This window comes from Panthera tigris, chromosome B1 (assembly GCF_018350195.1).
Source record: "Panthera tigris isolate Pti1 chromosome B1, P.tigris_Pti1_mat1.1, whole genome shotgun sequence".
In the NCBI taxonomy this organism is placed as follows: Eukaryota; Metazoa; Chordata; class Mammalia; order Carnivora; family Felidae; genus Panthera; species Panthera tigris.
In genome coordinates, this window is record NC_056663.1 from 76,151,742 (window position 1) to 76,173,294 (window position 21,553).

At 34.5% G+C, this 21,553-nt stretch overlaps 1 protein-coding gene across 3 annotated transcripts in view; it reads left to right on the plus strand.

Moving 5' to 3' along the window:
• The window catches only part of LRBA (LPS responsive beige-like anchor protein), a 781,201-nt gene that overhangs the window by 110,392 nt on the left and 649,256 nt on the right, over positions 1–21,553 (plus strand). For all 3 annotated transcript variants that reach the window (XM_042983782.1, XM_042983784.1, XM_042983783.1), the window contains exons 9-13: positions 849–995; positions 13,338–13,535; positions 13,724–13,857; positions 15,967–16,075; positions 16,383–16,535. In XM_042983782.1, the coding sequence (XP_042839716.1) occupies positions 849–995; positions 13,338–13,535; positions 13,724–13,857; positions 15,967–16,075; positions 16,383–16,535 (741 nt within the window). The remainder of the gene's footprint in view (positions 1–848; positions 996–13,337; positions 13,536–13,723; positions 13,858–15,966; positions 16,076–16,382; positions 16,536–21,553) is intronic.

Sequence of the window (21,553 nt, forward strand, 5' to 3'; positions counted from 1 at the left end):
ACAGAGAGATTAAGTAATTTGCCAAGATCACCAGCATGTGAAGCAGTGATTTGACTTAGGTGGATTGTCTTGAGAAGCCAAATGTTAACAACTTTTCTGTATTCCCTAATATCAATACGTATTTATTTTTCAACATTCTTTCTAATGATTTTTTTGTTGCATAACCATTTAAAGGGATGTGAAGAACTTTAGTCTTTCTTTGTGGACACGTGGATTTTTAAAATGTGGTTTGTAACCTAGATGTTAAGAGAATTTTTTTTGTTTTTAACGTTAGAAGAGATACATGCATCTGCTTTTCTGGATTTACATATTTGAGAGATTGTATTCCATGATCTCACCCATTGTCTATACCTTGATATCTGCAAAAGTCTGTCTTTACAATTTTAACTTCTCACCAAACTTACAGAACCCTGCTTCTCCATTCATGTTGGCTCCATACATATTAACTCGCCGAAAGGCAGATTATGTCCTAAACGTAACTCATGATTTTCCTTCTTATAACAAAGACTGTTCTTCCATTTGCTTTTTTGGTTACTCAAGTATGAACCTTCAGAATCCATCATGATTTCTTTGACTCTTCTTTCTTACATACACTTTGTTGTCAGATTTTATTTATTGTACTCTGGAAAACTTTGGCTTTCTCCTTTTTTATGATGTCTTTCTTGATCTCTACACTTGATAATAATGAATTAAGTGAAATGCTAAATGAATTCTTTTAATTTAGCCAGATTAGAACAGATGAAACATTTATACCAAAATTTATCCTGAAACATTTAATCAATATAGGTTATTATTTCTTGAGGAGATATTGTTGTTTTTTCTTTAATACAATCTGTTTTCTTTCACAGACCTTTGACAAATGTTTCCTGGGCTCGTCAGAAACAGCAGATGCAAATAGAGTATTCTGTGGTCAGATGACTGCAGTTTACCTTTTTAGTGAAGCTCTTAATGCTGCTCAGATTTTTGCTATTTATCAGTTGGGACTGGGATATAAGGTACTTTATTTGCTGTTCATTGCTTAACCAGTGTTAGTTGAACTTGATTTAAAGGTAGGTGATGCATGGGACAAAATTGAAAGTCAGAGTAATCAGGGACACTACAGGGAAGTCACAGGAATCTGAAGGATACTTTAAATTTTTGAGGGAAACACAGTATACTTGTCATGTGGGCCTCTATGCATACTACTAGCTCAAGTTTCAACTTGCATTCATGCTGCATTTGATGATGTCAGTTTTTGCATAACTAAATTTTCAACAGTTACTGTGATTAAAAACAAGTACTGTGTGGAAATTAATGTGGAAAAGGAAATGAGGATGATGGTGTGAAATCTGATTCCAAACTTGAGAGAGTTCATGCAGTGCTCAATATGCATAAAAATTAATAACTAATTTTGCTAATATAATGAAAGAGACATTTTTTCTTTTGACTTGTTCCTTAATTCTTTCAAATGGTTGTTAAATTATTAAAATATAAAGTTGTTTGAACCAAATTATTTAGTAGTATTTATTTTGATCTAAAGCACCATAAACAGTTACTGCAATGCTAAGACTGTCATGAACTAAGAAAATTTGTGGGGTGCCTGGGTGGCTCAGTTGGTTAAGCAACTTCTCTGATTTCAGCTTAGGACATTGATCTCATAGTTCCTGAGTTCGAGCCCTGTGTTGGGCTCTGTGCTGGCATCAAGGAGCCTGCTTGACATTCTTTCTCTCTCTCCTGTCTCTCTGTCCCTCCCCTGCTCCAAATAAATCAACATTAAAAAAAAAATGGGAATCTCTGGGTTAAGCCATTGTTACTCTAGTTTGGTTTCAGGGAGCATGTTAGTCTGCTCTGTTTTTCTGAAAACAAAACCAGTTTTCCTGAGTTGATTTACATACCATTACATTCAGTATATTTTTATTTCAATTAGTTTTGACAAAAGTGTAACTACCACAACATTAAAGAAATGGAATAATTCTGTTCCTGCAGATGTTCAGTTGTGCCCCTTCCCAGTCAGTTACTTCCACTTCTCTAACTCCACTGCATTCTTCTTGAGAGAAACTGTTAATCTGCTTTCTGTCACTAGAGTAGATTTGTTTTTCTTAAGGTTTTATGTAAGTGGAATCATGCAGCATGTGCTCCTTAGAGTTTGGTTTCTTGTGAGAGTCATCCCATGTTGTTATGTTGTAGTAGTTTCTTTCTTTTTATCGCTAAGTAGCATTCCATTGTATTAATATATCACAGTTTTTTTAAAAAGGATTTTATTCCTTTTTTTAACTAACCACTACACCCATCATGGGGCTCCAACTTATAACCCAAGATCAAGAGTCGCATGCTTTATTGACTGAGCCAGCCAGATGCCCCCATATCTACAATTTTTTAACGCATTCTTCTATTGATGGACATTAGGGTTATTTCCAGTTTTGGGCTGTTATGAACAAGCTGCTCTGAATATTGGTGTATAAATCTTTGTGCTGCCACATAATTTTATTTCATAAATATTTAAGAGTGGAATTACTAACTGATATGGTAACTGAAGTTGCCAAACTCTCTTCCAAGGTAGTTGTATAATTTTACATTTCTATAAGCAGTATATGAGCTTTCTACTTGCTCCACATCCTTAGCATCTTGTATTGCTGGTCTTTTTAATATTAGGCATCTCAGTGAGTATGTAGCCGTATTTCAGTTTGGTTTTAATTTGCTTATTATAATGAGTAGAGATCCCAAGCATCTTTTTTTTTTGCTTATCGATCATTTTTGTATGTTCCTTTGTGAAGTGTGTTCACATCTTTTGTGTATTTTTTGTTTGGTTGTTTGTTTTCTTATTGTTAAGTTTTGAGATTTCTTTATATATTCTGGATACAAGAATTTTATCAGATGTATGAGTTACAAATATTTCTCCCCTGGTTTGTGTCTTGTTTTATTTTCTTTCTTTATTTTAAAACTTTTCTTTCTTTCTTTCATTCTTTCGTTCTTCTTTCCTTCCTTCCTTTTTTTTTTTTTTTTTTTAAGGAGAGAGAATGAGTATGAGTGGGGGAGAGGGGCAGAGGGAGAGAGAGAGAATCCTAAACAGGCTCCATGCTCCGTGTGGAGCCCAGTGTGGGGCTTGATCCAAGAAGCCTGGGATCATGACCTGAACTGACATCAAGAGTTGTACTCTCCACTGACTGAGCCAGCCAGGTGCTCCACCTTTTTGTTTTCATAATGTGTCTTTTGAAGAACAGATTGGTTGGAAAGATTTTCTCATGTGTTTTTCTCTTACAGTTTCAGCATTTTTGTTTAGGCCTGTGATCCATTTTAAGTTATTTTTTGTGTCAAGGGTCAAGGTTCTTCCCTCCCCCCCCCACCCAATATGGACACCGTGGTGTCCCAGTACTGTTGTTTTATAAATTGCATTCTTCCTCCATTGCCTTACCTTGGCATCTTTATATTTCAATGACTTATATGTCTTTCTTATGCCAATACTGTATTATCTTGATTAATGTTAGTTTCACAGCGAGCATTGAAAACAGGAAGTGTGAAACCTCACTTTATTTTTCTTTTTCAAATTGTTTTGGCTTTCTAAACCCTTTGCATTTCCAGATATATTTTTTAGAACTCGCTTATCAATTTCTAGAGAAATGTCTACTGGGATTTTATTTGGTATTATATTGAATATTAGATCAATTAGACAAGAATTGGCCATCCTACTGATACCGGTTTTTCCAGCCTGTGAATATGATGTATCTCTCTATTTATTTAGGTTTTCTTTAATTTCTTCCAGCACTGTTTTTTGGTTTTCTTTGTATAGGTGATATATACATTTTGTGAAATGTATTCTTAAGTGTTTAATGTTTTTCAAGTAATAAGTTGTATTTCAAGTCTCAGTTTCTAATTATTTGTTTCTAGTGTATAGTTGAATTTTGTTTATTGACCTTGCTAAATTTGCTATTACTTTTACTAGAGTATTCTAGGATTTCCTATACATATGTTATTATAGACTGTAAATTTTATTTCTTCATTTCCAGTCTTTATGCCTCTTCCCTTTTTTGTTTTGTACTAAGACCACCAGTATAAATAAATAGAACCGGTGAGAATAGACATTTTTGTGTTGTTTCTGATTTTAGGGGGAAAGCAATCATACATATTTTATAGATGCCTTTTATGGAGTTGAGAAATTTCCATTTCTGGTTTCCTGAGAATTATTATCAGAGACATATTGAATTTTATAAAATGAGTTTTGCTTTTTGATCAACTCTGATAATCTTTCCTTTTAATTGAAGTGTTTACATAGTTTACAGTCAGTATGAGTATAGATACTATGTGTCTTAAATCTAAGTGTTTATATCTGGACTTTAAATTCTGTTTCATCCAACTGTATCCCTAGGCCAGTAGAACACAGTCTTGAATACTGCAGTTTTGTAATACAGTTTTTTAAGTTGATTTATTTATTTTGAGAGAGAGAGAGAGAGAGAAAGGGGCAGTGAGAGAGGGAGAGAGAAAGAGAGAATCCCAAGCAGGCATTGCACTGTCAGCGTAGAGCCCGATGCGAGGCTCAAACTCATAAAGTGAAATCATGACCTGAGCTGAAATCAAGAGTCACTTAACCGACTGAGCCACTCAGGCACCTCTGTAATTCATTTTTTAAGTCAGGAAGCGTGAGTCCTCCAACTTTGTTCTTTTGCAAGATTGTTTTGGCTATTTTTAGTATCTGTAAAAAAATTTTTTTTAATGTCTATTTATTTTTGAGAGAGAGAGACAGAGTGCGATCAGGGGAGTGGCAGAGAGAGAGGGAGACACATATATCAGTCATAGAAAGGCAAATAATGCATGATTCCACTCATAGGAGATATCTAAAATATCAAACTCATAGAAACAAAGAATTGAAGGGTGGTTGCCATGGGCTGGGGGAGAGAGAAAAGGAGAATTGACAATCAGTGGGTATAAAATTCCAGTTATACAAGGTGAACAAGTTCGAGTGATCTGCTGTACAACATTGTGCCTATAAAAATACTGTATTGTACACTTAATATCTGTTAAGAGGATAGATCTCCTGTTAAGTGGTTTTACTGCAATTAAATTAAAAAAGAAAAAACAAGAAAAGTGTTGAAAGCAGACATCCCTGTATTTTTACTGATCTTAGGAGAAAAAGCATTCCATTTTTTTTTGCCATCAGTATGGTGTTTGCTGTTTGTAGATGTTCTTTGTTTATTTGAGGAAGTTCACTTTTATTCCTAGTCTGGTTGAGTGTTTTCATCATGAAACGTTGCTGGATTTTGTCGTATGTTCTTTGTGCTTCTTTTGGGATGATCACGATTGTTGTCTTTTGTTTTTATTAATATAGTATATTAAATTGTTCAGATATTGTTAAATCAACCTTTTGTTCCCAGGATAATCACACTTGGTCATAGTTTATATTCTTATCCATGAAGTATACTGAGGTCCAGAAAGGCATCTTAATGGTAAATGTGTAGAAATAACTGCTGGTATTAGTGCTAGGTCAGAAATCTTATCGGTAGTCATCTCTAACATTTGAGTCATCTTTTCCTCATATGTATGGTCAGATAGTGATAAAACTGTACTGAAAATCATGTTATGTGAGAAATTGATGATCCTAGAATTACTTCTTGCTTTATTTTTTACTGTTGAAATCTGTTGTGTTGTATAATCCATGTTTTAGAGAACCCCTTATAACTTAAGGTAGCAGGGATATGGAAAACCAGCAATCTCAGGATTGCTTCTAGGCAATTGCAATTGATTCAGTGCTTTAAAGATTAAAATAATAAATATTTCAAAAGAAATGAAGGGTTAAATACTTCTTTCATATTGTCTTAGTGTTTGATGAAGTACCATGTTGCTTTAAGTACTTTGAAAGGGTATTTTTTTATTTTAATTAATCATATCAAATAATATTTACACATGAATATTGTTTCTATAAATTTAGCAGCAATTCCTGAAATATGTGAAAGTCTTAGTTTTAGTTTTAGATTTAGTTTTGTTTAGATTGGTTAGTGGTAGTGATTTATTCCTCAATTCCAAACAAAATAGAAAAAATGTTTAGCTATTTGTTTTCAAAATTTTTACCTGCTAATGTTGACATACTGTACTTTGAATAGTAGCACAGGCTAAATTATTTGTTTAATTGAACTAGTTTCTGATCTTTACTCTGCCACAGATTAACTTTGTGGACTCAAAGAAATCACTTATTTCTTTAGACTTTCTTAGTTTCTGCCTTTGGAAAATGAATTATATAATCTCCCATATTATATGTCTGTATATTGTAAGTTGGTAAATAGGTTAGCTTTTGTAGGTTGCCCAAATGACATTTCCCCTCAAAAGTATTTATTATTTAAAAGCATTTATTTCACTTATGCTAAAATTACCTTTGTAATCAGCTTTCATTAAATTAAAAAATATTAAATCAATGCTTACAGATTTATTAACTGCTTATCAAGGGGGCAGAAATTTTAGAAAAATAATATATTAAAGCTTTTAAAATGTTTTGTGTAAAAGTCAGAAAGATAAAGGCAGTCTTAGCATGTTTTACATTTTATTTTTATAGCAGTATTGAAGCAGAATTCACAAGTTGAATCCAGCAAGTCTTTGTTGGAAAAGATGTTCCATTTAGCTTTAAGTGGTTATAGTTAAACTAAAGAAAAAAATCCTTGTCTGTGATTACTTAGAAATTTTAAGGGGCGCCTGGGTGTCTCAGTCTACTTCAGCTCAAGTCATCTCATGATTTGTGGGTTTGAGCCCCATATCGGGCTCTCTGCTCTCAGCACAGAGCCTGCTGTGGATCCTCTGTTCCTGTCTCTCTCTGCCTCTTCCCCTGCTCATGCTGTCTCTCCAGAAAAATAAACCTAAAAAAAAAAACAAGTATGATTTAAAAGATAAAATATGAGCTTTCTGGTAAAGGTAAATATATACGCAAATATAGAATCTTGTAATCTTGTAATGTTAGTGCATAAATCACTTTTTTTAAGTTTATTTATTTATTTTGAGACAGAGAGAGAAATCAGGAGAGACAGAGAAAGAAGGAGTGGGAGAGAGATCCCAAGCAGGCTTTGCACTGTCAGCATGGAGCCCGATGTGGGACTTGAACTTAATGTGAGATCATGACCGGAGCTGAAACCAGGAGTCAGATGCTTAACTAAGCCACCCATGCACCCCTGTGTAAATTACTTTTAATTCTGATACAGACTTTAAGAGAAAAAGCATAAAAATCTAAATCTATACATAATATGAAAAGATGTAATTTTTGATATCACTAACATAAAATCGGGTGATGGAGATGTAAATGTGTAAAGGTTTTGTATGTGATTGAACTTAAGCCGTTATTGGCTTAAAGTAGAATATTATAGGGATGCCTGGGTGGCTCAATTGGTTAAGCGTCCGATTTCGGCTTAGGTCATGATCTCACGGGTTTGTGAGTTTGAGCCCCGCATCGGGCTCTGTGCTGACATCTCAGAGCCTGGAGCCTGCTTGGGATTCTGTCTCTTCCTCTCTCTGCTCCTCCCATGCTCATGCTCTGTCTCTCTCTGTCTCTCAATAATAAATAAATGTCTAAAAAAAGTAAAAAAAAAATAGAGTTTTATAACTTTAAGATGTTTTATGTAATTCCTATGGATATGGCAAAGAAAATACCTATAGAACTTAACACAAAAGGAGAAAGGGATATAAATACCAACAATCATTGGCATATAAAAGAAGTCAATTAGCAAATTATAGTGAACAAAAATGGCAATAGTGAGTCGCTAACTACTTCAAATGTAAATGCATTAAACTTCTCACTTAAAAGAAATAGGCTAAATGGATTTTTTTCTCCTAAATTTTAATTTAAATTCTAGTTAGTTATCATAGAGTGTAATATTGGTTTCAGGAGTAGAATTTAGTGATTTGTCACTTAAAAATAACAGCCAGTGCACATCATAAGTGCCTTCCTTAATACCCATCACCCATTGGCTAATGGATTTAAAAAAACAAAACCCAACTGTCTTTGGTCTATAAGAGAGACACCATAGGTCTAATATGGAATATGAAGGGATGGAAGAAGATAGCCCATGCAAATGGTAAGCAAAAGAGAGCAGGGTTGGCCATGTGTATATCAGAAAAAATAGACTTCATTTATTCATTTTAGAGAGAGAGAGAGAGAGAGAGAGTGCAAGCAGGGGAGAGGGCCACAGGGAGAGAAAATCTTCAGTAGGTTCCACACTCATTGTGGAGCCTGACACGGGGCTCAATCCCTTGACTCTGGGATCATGACCTGAGCTGAAATCAAGAGTCAGACACTGAACTGACTGGGCCGCCCAGACGCTCCTCCAAATTAGACTTTAATTCAAAATCTGTTACAAGACTCAGAGAAGGAAATTATATAATGATAAAAGTGTCAATTCACGAGGAAGATACAATAATTAAAAATATATACACCTAACTTTATGGCTGCAAAATGTATGAAACAGACCTTGACAGAATTGAAGGGAGAAGTATGTATTAACACAATAATGGTAAGACATTTCAAAACCCTTTTATTAACGGATAGACCAACCAGAGAGATTACTAAAGAAATAGAGACCATGAACAACAATGTAGACCAGTTGGACCCTAACAAACACATACAGAACACCCCACCAAACACCAATAGAATACACATCCTTCTCAAGCTCCTATGGGACATTCTTCAGGATAGACAACATATTAGGCCACAAAATTAACAAATTTAATAATACTGAAATCATAATACCAAATACTTTTTTTTGCCCCAATAAAATTAAGTCAATAGTAGAAGGAATCTGGAAAATACACAAATTTGTGGAAATCAGACAACACACTCTCATACAACTAGTGTGTCAAAGAAATCCCCAGGAAATTTCTGGAGCCAAGTGAAAACAACATATCAAACTTTATGGGATTTAGGGAAAGCAATACCAAGAGGAATGTTTATAGTCCTTTAAAAAGAATAAAGGAAGATCTCAGATCAATAACTAATTTTTCCCTTCAAGGAACTAGAAAAAGAAGAGCAAAGTAATCCCAAAGTTATCAGAGGAAAGGACGTGATAAAAATTCAAAGTAGAAATAAATGATATAGAGACTAGAACAATAATAGAAAAAAAATTAACAAAACTAAGAGTTTTTTTTAAAGATCTACAAACCTGACAAGTTCTTAGCTAGACTAAGATAAAAGAGAAGACCTAATAACTAAAAGAAATGACAGAAGAAAAAAAATAAAATGAAAGAAGAATTATTACTAATGCCATGAATCTAAAAAGAATTAGGAGACTATTATGAACAATTTTATATCAGCAAATTGAATAATATAGAAGAAATGGATATTCTTGGAAACACACTGCCTATCAAGAGAAAATCTGAAGAGACTGTAGGTACTAAGGAAATTGAATCCATAATCCAAAACCTCTGAATAAGGAAAAGCTGTGTACTGCATAGGATTTCACTGGAGTATTCAAACATTAAAGAAGAATTAACAACAATCTTCCTCAACTCTTTCAAAAAATGAAGAGGAGGGAATACTTCCAAACTCATAACTTTTTAAAGTTTATTTACTTTGAAAGACAGAATGAGTAGGGGAGAGGCAGAGAGAGAGGGAGACAGAGAATCTCAAGCAGGCTTCGCACTGTCAGTGCAGACCTTGACGCGGGGCTCGACCCTACAAAACTGTGAGGTCATGATCTGAGCTGAAACTAAGAGTCAGATGCTCAGCTGACTAAGCCACCAGACACCCTCCAAACTCATTTTAATTTAGGAGGTCAGCATTACTTTGATACCACAGCCAAAGGCACTACAAGATAACTATAGACCAGTATCCCTGGTTAATTTTGATGCAAAAATCCTCAACAAAATACTAACAAGGCAAATTCAAGAGCACACCAAAAGGATCATAGTCTGTCACCAGCAGAGACTTAGTCCTTGAATGGAGGACATATGAAAGTCAATCATTGCAATATACATGTTAACAGAGTAAAGGACACAAACCACACAGTCATCTCAATTGATGCAAAAAAACTGTTGGACAAAATTTATTCTTTAATTATAAACACACTCAACAAATTACTAGTGAAGGAAACTACTTCAAAATAATAAGGCTACATATGAAAAGCCCACAGCTGACATATGCATTAGTGAAAGACTGAAAGCTTTTCCTCTAAGAACAGGAACAAGGCAAGGATTCCCATTCTCACCATTTCTGTAGGCCACAGTCCTTGGAGTCTTAGAGCAGTTAGTCAAGAGGAGGAAATAAAAGGCATCCCAGTTGGAAGGGATGAAGTAAAATTATCTTTTCACAGATGACTTGATCTTATATGTAGAAAATTCTAAATGAAAACCTGTTACAACTGATAAATTCAACAAGCTTGCAGGATACAAGCCAAGAACAAAAATTAGCTGTTTCTCTCTATAACAACAGTGAACAACCTGAGAAGGAAAATAAAACAACAATCTAATTTACAAAAGCATAAAAAAGGAATACTTAGGAACAACTTACCTAAGGATGGCTTAAGACTTGTACACTGAAAAGTCTGTAACATTGTTGAAAGAAATCAAAGAAGCCACAAAATGGAATGATACCCTCGGTTCATGGATTGAAAGACTTGCAGTCGTTAAAGAATGCATACTGTTGAACATGATGTACAAATTCAGTACAGTTTCTATCAAAATCCAAATGGTATTTTTTGCAGAAATGGAAAAAAAATCCCTAAAATTTATATGAAATTTCAAGGGTCTCCAGATAGTCACAACCTTGAAAAAGAAGAACATGATTAGAAGTCTCACACTTCTCGATTTCAAGACATATTACAAAGGGATAGTAATCAAAACATTATGGTGCTTGCATAAAGGTAGACCTATGGACTAATAGAACAGAATTGAGAGTCCAGAAATAAATCTTTGCACATATACTCAAATGATCTTCTACAAAGATGCAAACACCACACACAATGGAGAAACGATAGTCTTAAAAAAATTTTTTTCTTTAATGTTTATTTATTTTAGAGACAGAGTGAGAGACAGAGTGCAAGTGGGGGAGGGGCAGACAGAGGGTGACACAGAATCTGAGGCAGGCTCCAGGCTCTGAGCTGTCAGCATAGAGTCCGACGTGGGGGCTTGAACTCAGGAACCATGAGATCATGACCTGAGCCAGAGCCGACGCTTTACCGACTGAGCCACTCAGGTGCCCCTGGCTAGTCTTTTTAAAACCTGGATTTGTGAAAAGTAGATATCTACACAGTAAATAGTGAATTTTGATCCTTACTTTACAACATATATCAGAATTAACTCAAAATGAATTAAAGACCTAAACCTAAGACACATAAGATTCCTACCTGAAAGCAGAGGAAAATCATCATGACATTGAGTTTGACAGTGATGTTTTGGATATGACACCAAAACAGGCAACAAAGATAAAAATAGACAAATGGGTCTTCCATCTCAAAATCTTTGGCATGTCAAAGCTTTTATGTATCAAGGAATTGAGTGAAAAGGCGAACTGTGAAATGAGAAAACGTTACAAAACCATATAGTTGATAAAGGGTTAATATCCAGAGTCTATAATGAAGTCCTACAACTGAACAACAAAAATCTCCAAATAACCCACTAAAAAAGTGGGCAAAAGACTTGCATAAACATTTCTCCAAAGAAGATACTCAAATTGCAAACAAACATGAAAAGATGGTCAACATTACAAATCAGCAGAGAAATGCAGATCAGAACTACAGTAGATACCACCTCATACCACATTAGGATGGCTAGTATAAAAAAACTGAAAATAATAAGTATTGGCTAGGGTATGGAGAAATATGTACCCGTATGCACTGTTTAGTGCATATGTGGAATGCATATATGGGGATGTTTAGTGGAGATGTAGAATGCTGTAGGCTCTATGGAAAGCAGTATGGTGGTTCTTCAAGAATCAAGATTAGAATTACCCTATGATTGAGCAGAAGAATTATAAGCAGGATCTGAAAGAGATATTTTCATATTCAAGTTTATTGTAGCATCATTCACAATAGTCAAGAGGTTGAAGCAACCTAATTGTCCATGGACACATGAATAGATAAGATGTATATATGTACAGTGGAATACTATTTAGTTTTAAAAAGAAGGAAATTCTGACACATGCTACCATGTAGTCAAGCTTGAGACATGATACTAAGTGAAATAAGCAAATAAAAAGTATGCTAGGATTCCACTTACATGAGTTACAAAAAATAGTCACACTTACAGAATCAGAAAGTAGAATATGGTGGTTGCCAGGGAATGGGGAGTGGTAGAAATGAGATGTTAAATATATACTGAACTTCAGTTTTACATGATGTAAAAGTTCTAGAGATTTGTTATATAACAATATGCATATAGTTAATACTACTTACTGTACTTTACACTTAAAAATGTTGGGGCGCCTGGGTGGCTCAGTCGGTTAAACGTCCGACTTTGGCTCAGGTCACGATCTCGCGATCCGTGAGTTCGAGCCCCGCGTCGGGCTCTGGGCTGATGGCTCAGAGCCTGGAGCCTGCGTCCGATTCTGTGTCTCCCTCTGTCTCTCTGCCCCTCCCCCGTTCATACTCTGTCTCTCTCTGTCTCAAAAATAAATAAAAAAAACGTTAAAAAAATTAAAAAAAAATGTTTAAGATGGTACATTTATGTACTGTGTTAATAACCACAATTAAAGAAATCCAAAAAGGGGGCACCTGGGTGGCTCAGTTGGTTGAGTGACTCTTGGGCACAGGTCATGATCTTAGGGTTGTGGGATTGAGCCCAGTGTCAGGCTCTGCACGGAGCACAGAAACTGCTTGGGATTCCCCTTCTCTCTCTCCCTTTGTCCCTCTCTCCCACTCACGCTCTTCCTCTCTCTCTCTTAAAAAAAAAAAAAAATCCAAAAAGACAAAGTACAGTGAAAAAAATGATAAAATATGTGCCATAGGACACTACGTTTTATACTTTTTAAATGTAAGTTAAAAAAAAATTTTTTTTTGACGTTTATTTTTGAGAAGAAAGAGAGCATGAGTGGGGGAGGAGAGAGAAAGAGGGAGACACAGAATCTGAAACAGGCTCCTGGTTCTGAGCTGTCAGCACAGAGCCCAACACGGGGCTCGAACTCACAGACTGTGAGATCATGACCTGAGCCGAAGTCGGACGCTTAACCGACTGAGCCACCCCGGCGCCCCAAATGTAAGGTTTTAATACCGACTTGATTTTCATTGTATCTTTAAAATGAATACAGTCCACTAAAGAAGTAATGAAACAGGGCTCTTCTTACTTGATATTGTTAGGAAAATGATTAAAGATACATTCCTTAAATTTTTGTATCTGGTGATTTGTATCTAGATTTTCTTTTTGTGGTATACTGTTTTAACTGTTTTACTCTTTATTTTTAGGGTACATTTAAATTCAAAGCGGAAAGTGATCTGTTTCTTGCTGAGCATCACAAACTTCTTTTGTATGATGGCAAACTTTCTAGTGCCATTGCATTCACGTACAATCCACGTGCTACAGATGCCCAGCTCTGCCTTGAATCATCCCCTAAGGACAACCCTTCAATTTTTGTTCATTCACCGCATGCACTCATGCTCCAGGTACTAGCTATGACATTTTTTATTTTTTATATATAATCTTTTAAGAATATTTTTCATGGTAAATTTTAGTGAGGTATATTAGGTAGCTTCTATTAATAAATGTGATATAAGGTATTGTTCTTGTTAGGCTTTTTTTATTGTTTGGGAAAGGAAATCATTGGAATCTTTACTGTTTTCTGTTTTACAAGGATGTGAAAGCAGTTTTAACACATTCCATTCAAAGTGCTATGCATTCAATTGGAGGAGTACAAGTGCTGTTTCCACTTTTTGCACAGTTGGATTATAGGCAATATTTATCTGATGAGGTTGACTTGACTATATGGTGAGTGCCATTATTTTGTTCTTGAAGTGGATGTGAGGATGACTTTTATTACTGTTGAGCTGCACAATATTTTTTCTGCCTTTTAAATTTGTTGGTAGGGTTAAAAGAAAGTATGTAAAGAAATTTGTGAACTTTAAAGGTTACTACAAATTCCTGTCAGTAATAGTAGTATTAGGGGCATCTGGGTGGCTCATGATTGAGCATTCACCTCTTGGTTTTGGCTTAGGTCATGATATATCAGGGTGGTGGTATCGAGCCCCATGTCGGGCTCTGTGCTGATCATGGAGCCTGCTTAAGATTCTTTCCCTCTGCCCCTTTGTGCCACTTGCAGTCTCTCTTACTTTCAAAAAAAAAAAAAGGTAGTAGTAATCTAAATTCTTTATCAGTAGGAAATATGGAAGCTGTAAAAAATATAATAAACTTCTCTTAGAATAAATTTAGAAATAATGATTTAGCAAAAGTGAATACATTTTTGTCTATCATTCTAATTTAAAAAGTTATTTTAGATTATTACATGGCAGTGATTCATTATGGGGATTTAGCTTTTCATTTTAATTATTGCATATAACTAAATTAAAACTGAAATTTTTAATGATGTTATTTATTATTTACATTTGGTCTTTTTGAAAATACTAGATTGTATGTTGGACACATTTGTCTCTTACAGTATAGAGTCTAAAAAAGGCAAAGATATAAGAGGACATAATATAAAACATTGGAGGGGGTGTCTAAATGGATTTTTCATGGCTGTATATTCTAGTGAGACTAGTAATTATGTTTAATGTATTATTTGAGTAAATGAGTGTTTCATTATTCATTTTTAGAATTCCCTGATTTTGTGTAATTTGATATCAATTAATCAATGTATGTATTTCATGATGTAATAATTCTCTTGAGATGTTTAGGCAACAAAATGACTTTTTTTTTTAAATGAATGAGATATCAAATCAAGTATTTATTGTCTACATTAAAATAATTAAAGTTATCCTTGACATATTGCTACTTCATTAATTTTTTTATGTGTCCTGGTCTGAAACTTCTGTAACAGAGCTCAGTTATTTTTTCTTGGTTCTCCCTTTCTTTTTTTAAACTTTTTATCTTTATTGAAAATGAAGACTTAACAAAAATTTTTTTAATGTTTATTATTTATTTTCGAGAGAGAGAGAGACAGAACACAAGTGAGGGAGGGTTAGAGAGAAAGGAAGACACAGAATCTGTGAAGCAGGCTCCAGGCTCCAAGCTGTCAGCACAGAGCCCAACGTGGGACTCAAACTCACAAACCATGAGATCATGACATGAGCCAAGTCGGACACTTAACGGACTGAGCGAAGGCACCCCAAAATTGCTGACAGTTTTAAAAGCACTTGTGTCAAGGGAGGAGGTTGGCTTCTTTTGTTTGTGGGGGTATCTCAGAGGCTTTGAGAAGGAGGTAACAGGTGATCTTCATTCCATTCCATTTTGTGTATCTCTAAAAGTGAGGATAGGAGCATGGCCCTAGCCCCTATTCAGTTTTAAAAGTCTTCTCAACTGACTACAGAATTACGATTTTCCTTTTGGGATAATGTACAAAATTGTTGAATTAGTGTTTGAGGACTTCGGTTTGTAAATTCCAAATTTACTTTTTTATCTTCTTCATTAACCAGGCTAGTCTGGAGCCCTAACACATTTCTAAGTATTTCTTTCCTAGTGTATTTGCTCCATGTGTCTTTTGCCTCTGGCCTCTAACTCTCTAAAATTGAATATACTTGCTAATCTAAGTTATATCTATTCTTTAAGGCCTTAATATACTTATGTTAGCCATTTTATTACTTGTTTTTAGACACTGCTAATTTTTGTTCAGTTTATATATGTTTCTCATGTTGTTTGTAAGTAATTGACTTATTAGTAGGTTGATGATAAAGTACGTGAAATAAATAATTAAGTCCTAATCCTGCATTCAAATTCCAGTCCCCAAATAATGTTGGAGACAATTTTATAACTTCATTTTCCTTGAAATAGAGAACTTTTTATTAAGATAGATGAAAGCCTGCATCTATTTAATCCCCCTCCCCACCTTGTTTTTTTAAAAGAGTAAGTTTTTCAGACTGTTGCCTGTTGTTTTTGTTGCAGTTCAACTTTGCTGGCTTTTATCATGGAATTGTTGAAGAACTCAATTGCTATGCAGGAGCAGATGCTTGCCTGCAAGGGCTTCTTGGTAATAGGATATAGTCTTGAAAAGGTAAAGTATGAGATGCATTATATATTTTGTTCTTAATTTTGAGGGCATGGATTTGGTCTCCTAAGTGGTTGAGCAATTCTTTCTGCAAGTGTGTCTCCTTGGTTACATAAAATTACCAAAATTAAAATAACCTTTTGTTGTTTTACCTTGTTTCCATTGCTTTTTTAGAGAAATGTGGCATCGAGTCTCATGGCATCTTTAACTTTTAGCAGTTTGTGGGCCAACTTTTTTCTGGTATTGAGAACCTTTAATGTACTTACTTTGCCTTGTATTGGTAGTGACCTTTCATCTATTTTTTTCTTTTCAGTCTTCCAAATCCCATGTTAACAGAGCAGTACTTGAACTTTGTCTCGCATTTTCAAAATATCTGAGCAATCTGCAGAATGGGATGCCCCTACTCAAACAATTGTGTGATCACATTCTTCTTAACCCAGCTATATGGATTCATACTCCAGCCAAGGTAATATATTGGTTTTGTTTTACTATCTTCACTAACTTTTTGTAGTTGAGAACAGTTATAATAATGAGGTTTTCTTTTATTCTTCTATATGTTGTCATATACGATTTTAGTAGATTGCAGTTTTTGACTAAGCTTTTTTTTCTTTTTTAGATATATTTGCAAATAAGTGTTATCTTTTCTTTCTTTTGTAAAGCAGTGTCAGTATTTTTTTTTGAAGTTTAAATTCCAACACATTTAAAATACGATGTTATATTAGTTTCAGGTATATTGTATAGTGATTGAATAATTCCATACATCACCCAGTGCTATCATAACAAATGCAGTCCTTAACCCCTACCACCTATTTCACACATCCCCTTACCCAGCTCCCTTTTGGTAACCATCAGTGTGTTCTCTATAGTTTAGAGTCTGTTTCTTGGTTTGTCTTTATGTTTTTTTTCCCCCTTTTACTCACTTATTTTGTTTAAATTTCACGTATGAGTGAAATCATATGGTATTTGTCTTTCTCTGACTGACTTAGCATTATACTCTGTAGCTCCATTCATGTCCTTTCAAATGGCAAGATTTCATTCCTTTTTATGGCTGAATAATATTTGATTATATATGTACCACATCTTTATTCATTCATCGGTAGATGCTTGGGCTCCTTACACATTTTGACTGTTGGAAGCAATGCTGCTATAAACATAGGGGTGCATGTATTCCTTTACTTTTTAAAAAAATATTTATTTATTTAGTCTCTACACCCAATGTGGGACTAGAACTCATGATCCTGAGATCAAAAGTCACATGCTGTCCAGACTGAGCCAGCCAGGCGCCCCATGGGGTGCATATATCCTTTTGAATTAGTGTTTTTGTATTTTTTGGAAAAATTCTCAGTAGGTTGATTACTGGATCATAGGGAAGTTCCATTTTTAATTTTTTGAGGGACCTCCATAGTGTTTTCCACAGCGGCTGCACCATTTTGCATTCCCACTAAGTGTGCAAGAGTATTTCTTTTTCTCCATATCCTTGCTGACAGTTGGTTCTTGTTGTTGATTTTAGCCATTTTGACAGTTGTGAGGTGATAACTCATGTAGTTTTGATTTGCAATTCCCTGATGATGAGTGATGAGCGTCTGTTCATGTGTCTGTTGGCCATCTGGATGTCTTCTTTGAAGAAATGTCTGTTAGTGTCTTTTGCCCAATTTTAATTGGGTTGTTTGTTTTTTTGGTGTGTTGAGTTGTGTAAGTTCTTTATATATTTTGGATACTAACCCTTTATTGGCTAGGTCATTTGCAAACATCTTCTCTCATTCAGTAGGTTGCCTTTAGTTTTGTTGATTGTTTCCTTTGCTATGCAGAAACTTTTTATTTTGATGTTGTCCCTATAGTGTAGTTTTGCTTTTATTTCTCTTGCCTCAGAAGACATAGGTAGAAAAATGTTGCTATGGCCAGTCTCGGAGAAATTACTGCCTGTGCTCTCTTCTAGGATTTTTAAGATTTCAGGTCTCACATTAAGTCTTTAATACATTCTGAGCTTATTTTTGTGAATGGTGTAAAAAAGTGGTCCAGTTTCATTCTTTTGCATGCTGCTGTCCAGTTTTCCAAGCACCATTTGTTGAAGAGACTTTTTCCCATTGCATATTCTTACCAAGCAGTGCCAGTATTTTTAAAAAACAGCTATAATCTTTATTTTCTGTTAAATACAAATTATATTTGACTTTCATTTGCTAAATATAAATCAAAGCTGGAAAGTTCCAATGTAAATATAATATTTCCTATCAATTGTAGCTCTGTTCTATTGCAAATATGCGTACATATCAATGTGTATATATGTATGTATACATATTTGTGAGTTTAATTCTTCAGAAATAGCTGAAATGTCACCATTTTTGAAGGCTTCTAATGTATACTGGTCTCATTTAATCATTTTTATTCACATGAATTTAAATTATTATATACAATTATATTTGTGTACAATAATTTATTTAGCACTATAACAACAAACCAATTACTTCTAAATGAATATAAGTGAATTTGTAATAAAGTGTATAAATAAACCTTCGCTAAATCTTAAGAATATTGATAGTGGTAGTGTTAAGCAGAACTTGAAACAAATTTTTATTAAATTGCATAATTGTATATGCCCTATCTGAAGTTTTTGTTAGACGTTGTATTATTTTAAACGTGTTAATTTCCTATCTCCCCTTCTCCCTTTTGATCCACTTGGAATGTTTATCATTGTTTAGTTTAGAATAACAGGTACTTATTTTAGTTGTTGGAAAAAAATTCAGACTTTTTTGCTTTTCTAGAGTCATAGTATCTTATTTTCAGTTGGTTTTTTCAAATGTTAAAGAGAAAAACAGCTGCTGACTGTGATTGCCATTTGGAAATAATCAGAGGAGGCAGCTGGAGGCTGTACCTTTTAATCTCTGGGTTCAAATTTGACCTCTTTCTCTTCTGTGACCTTCAATCTTATTTCTTTTCAAGATTGTTTCAGGTTACTTCTTAAACCTTTTACCGGACACTTTTTTTGTCCGCTAAGCAGCATATTTGTAAGGCTTTGGATCTCTTTTGATGTGGTCAAAAAGCCTCTTATTAGATACTTAGTAATAGAGGAATATTAAAAAAAATTCATTATATCATTTTCTTAGGTTCCTGGTATTACTGCACTCTGTTTCTTACCTTTTCTTGGTTAATAATTTTCTTTAATTTCCTTTTTAGAAATTACAATGGTTATGTTAATATTAAACTTTCCTTCTGTTTTAGCTGTTTGCTTTGTATATCCATAAGGGGTTAAATCTACCTTAATTTTATTATAAAGATAGTTCTAGCAAGGTTTGTTTTGTTTTCCAATGTTTGTTTGGTCTGAATGTTATACAATTAGAGGGAGGGTAGAAATTTTGAAGAAAAAGAATATGACATAATGCATACAAATGAGGTTTAGGGTTTTGCAGACAACCTGTATGGATGAGTGAGCATAAAGTTTAAACTTCATTAGCTTCATGGTAATTTCACCTGTGGTTACCAAAGTTGAAGGCATATATGTATGAATCAACCTTTGCTTTTGAAAAGGGTGCTTAATGGAAGGTTACTTTCATTTGTTGGGTAACTGTTTTATCACTATGGATACTGTGGTGAACAAGACAGCTCTAATTCAGAGAAGAAGACAGCTCTAATTCTTGCCCTCATAGAATGTAATGAGAAAGACTGATATTAACACATATAATTTATATGGTTACTAAATTACATAATAAGTAAATGAGGAGTGTTTATTCATTGTTAGCATATGAATAATCTTGTCCCCATTCTTATTCATGTCAATGTGTTATTAAAGCCTTTTTCTTTTACTACAGTATTATTCTCAATAAACTGACTTTCTTCAGTTTTTCCTATTTTTATGACTTTTTTTGCCAGAATTTTTATGTTTATAACTCTCATCAGATCATTTCTTAGCCCCCAAATGTGTAATAGCTTCCAGTTGTTTTCAGAATATAGTAGTCTCTTTTCTAGCATTAAGTCTTCATGTCAGTACTCTTTTCTAAGCTTTCTAGCTTAAAAACTCAGTTATCCTCAGTGGGTAAAACATTATGCTAAAAACATTATGCCTGAGCAGTGGTTCTCAGTCCTGGCTGATGATAGAACCTGTTGGGAGAGGTTTTATTTTTTTGTTTTGTTTTTTTTAAAAAATCAAAATCAGAATTCCACCCTATATTGTGTTTTTTAATTGGTCTGGGATAGGGCCCAGGCATCAGCATTTAAAAAAATATTTTTCAGGTATTCTAATGCACAATCAGGTTTGAAGAGCATTGTTCTAGATCTTGAGAAGCCTGTTGTATGATCTACCATTTTCCCTGTTTGAAATATCGTCTTTGGTTCTGTCTACCTATCTTAGTACTAATTTTCAAAGCCTACCTTAATACCTGTTTTATTAGTTAGGCTTTTTTGCTTATCTTATAATAATTTCTTTGGCCTCCAAATTGATAGTTTCTAATAAGTGTTTGCTACTCATTTTGTAGTTAATTACACGCTTCTGTTTCTTTCTTTCTTATTTTTTTTTAAGGTTTTATTTTTAAGTGATCTCTATACCCAGTGCAGAGCTTCAACTTATAACTCTGAGACAAAGTGTGCTCTACCTACTGAATCATTCAGACGCCCCTTTATAAATGTGTTAATTCCAGATGCTTTTAAAAATAATTTTCTTAAGTCATCTTTATATTTTAATAGGTTTGTTTTTCACTTAAATTTATGTCTATTTTTCATTTTCTCAACTGAATTTCATCTACTGAGGGACAGTGTGTATGACATTATATTTCCATAATACATCATTATGCATAGTTGGATGTAAATATTTTCTAAATGATTTAAATAGCATCGTCAAGAATTTGAACCATGTGACAAAGTATTTTTTTTTTCAATATGAAATTTATTGTCAAATTGGTTTCCATACAACACCCAGTGCTCATCCCAACAGGTGCCCTCCTCAATGCCCATCACCCACTTTCCCCTCCCTCATACCGCCCCCCCCCCCCCCATCAACCCTCAGTTTATTCTCAGATTTTGAGAGTCTCTTTTGGTTTGCCTCCTTCCCTCTCTGTAACTTTTTTTTCCCTCCTCCCCCCCCCCCCCGCCCCCACCATGGTCTCCTGTTAAGTTTCTCAGGATCCACATAAGAGTGAAAACATATGGTATCTGTCTTTCTCTGTATGACTTATTTCACTTAGCATAATACTCTCCAGTTCCATCCACGTTGCTACAAAAGGCCGTATTTCATTCTTTCTCATTGCCAAGTAGTATTCCATTGTATATATAAACCACAACTTCTTTATCCATTCATCAGCTGATAGACCTTTAGGCTCTTTCCATAATTTGGCTATTGTTGAAAGTGCTGCTATAAACATTGGGATACAAGTGCCCCTATGCATCAGCACTCCTGTATCCGTTGGGTAAATTCCTAGGAGTGCTATTGCTGGGTCATAGGGTAGATCTATTTTTAATTTTTTGAGGAACCTCCACAGTGTTTTCCAGAGTGGTTGC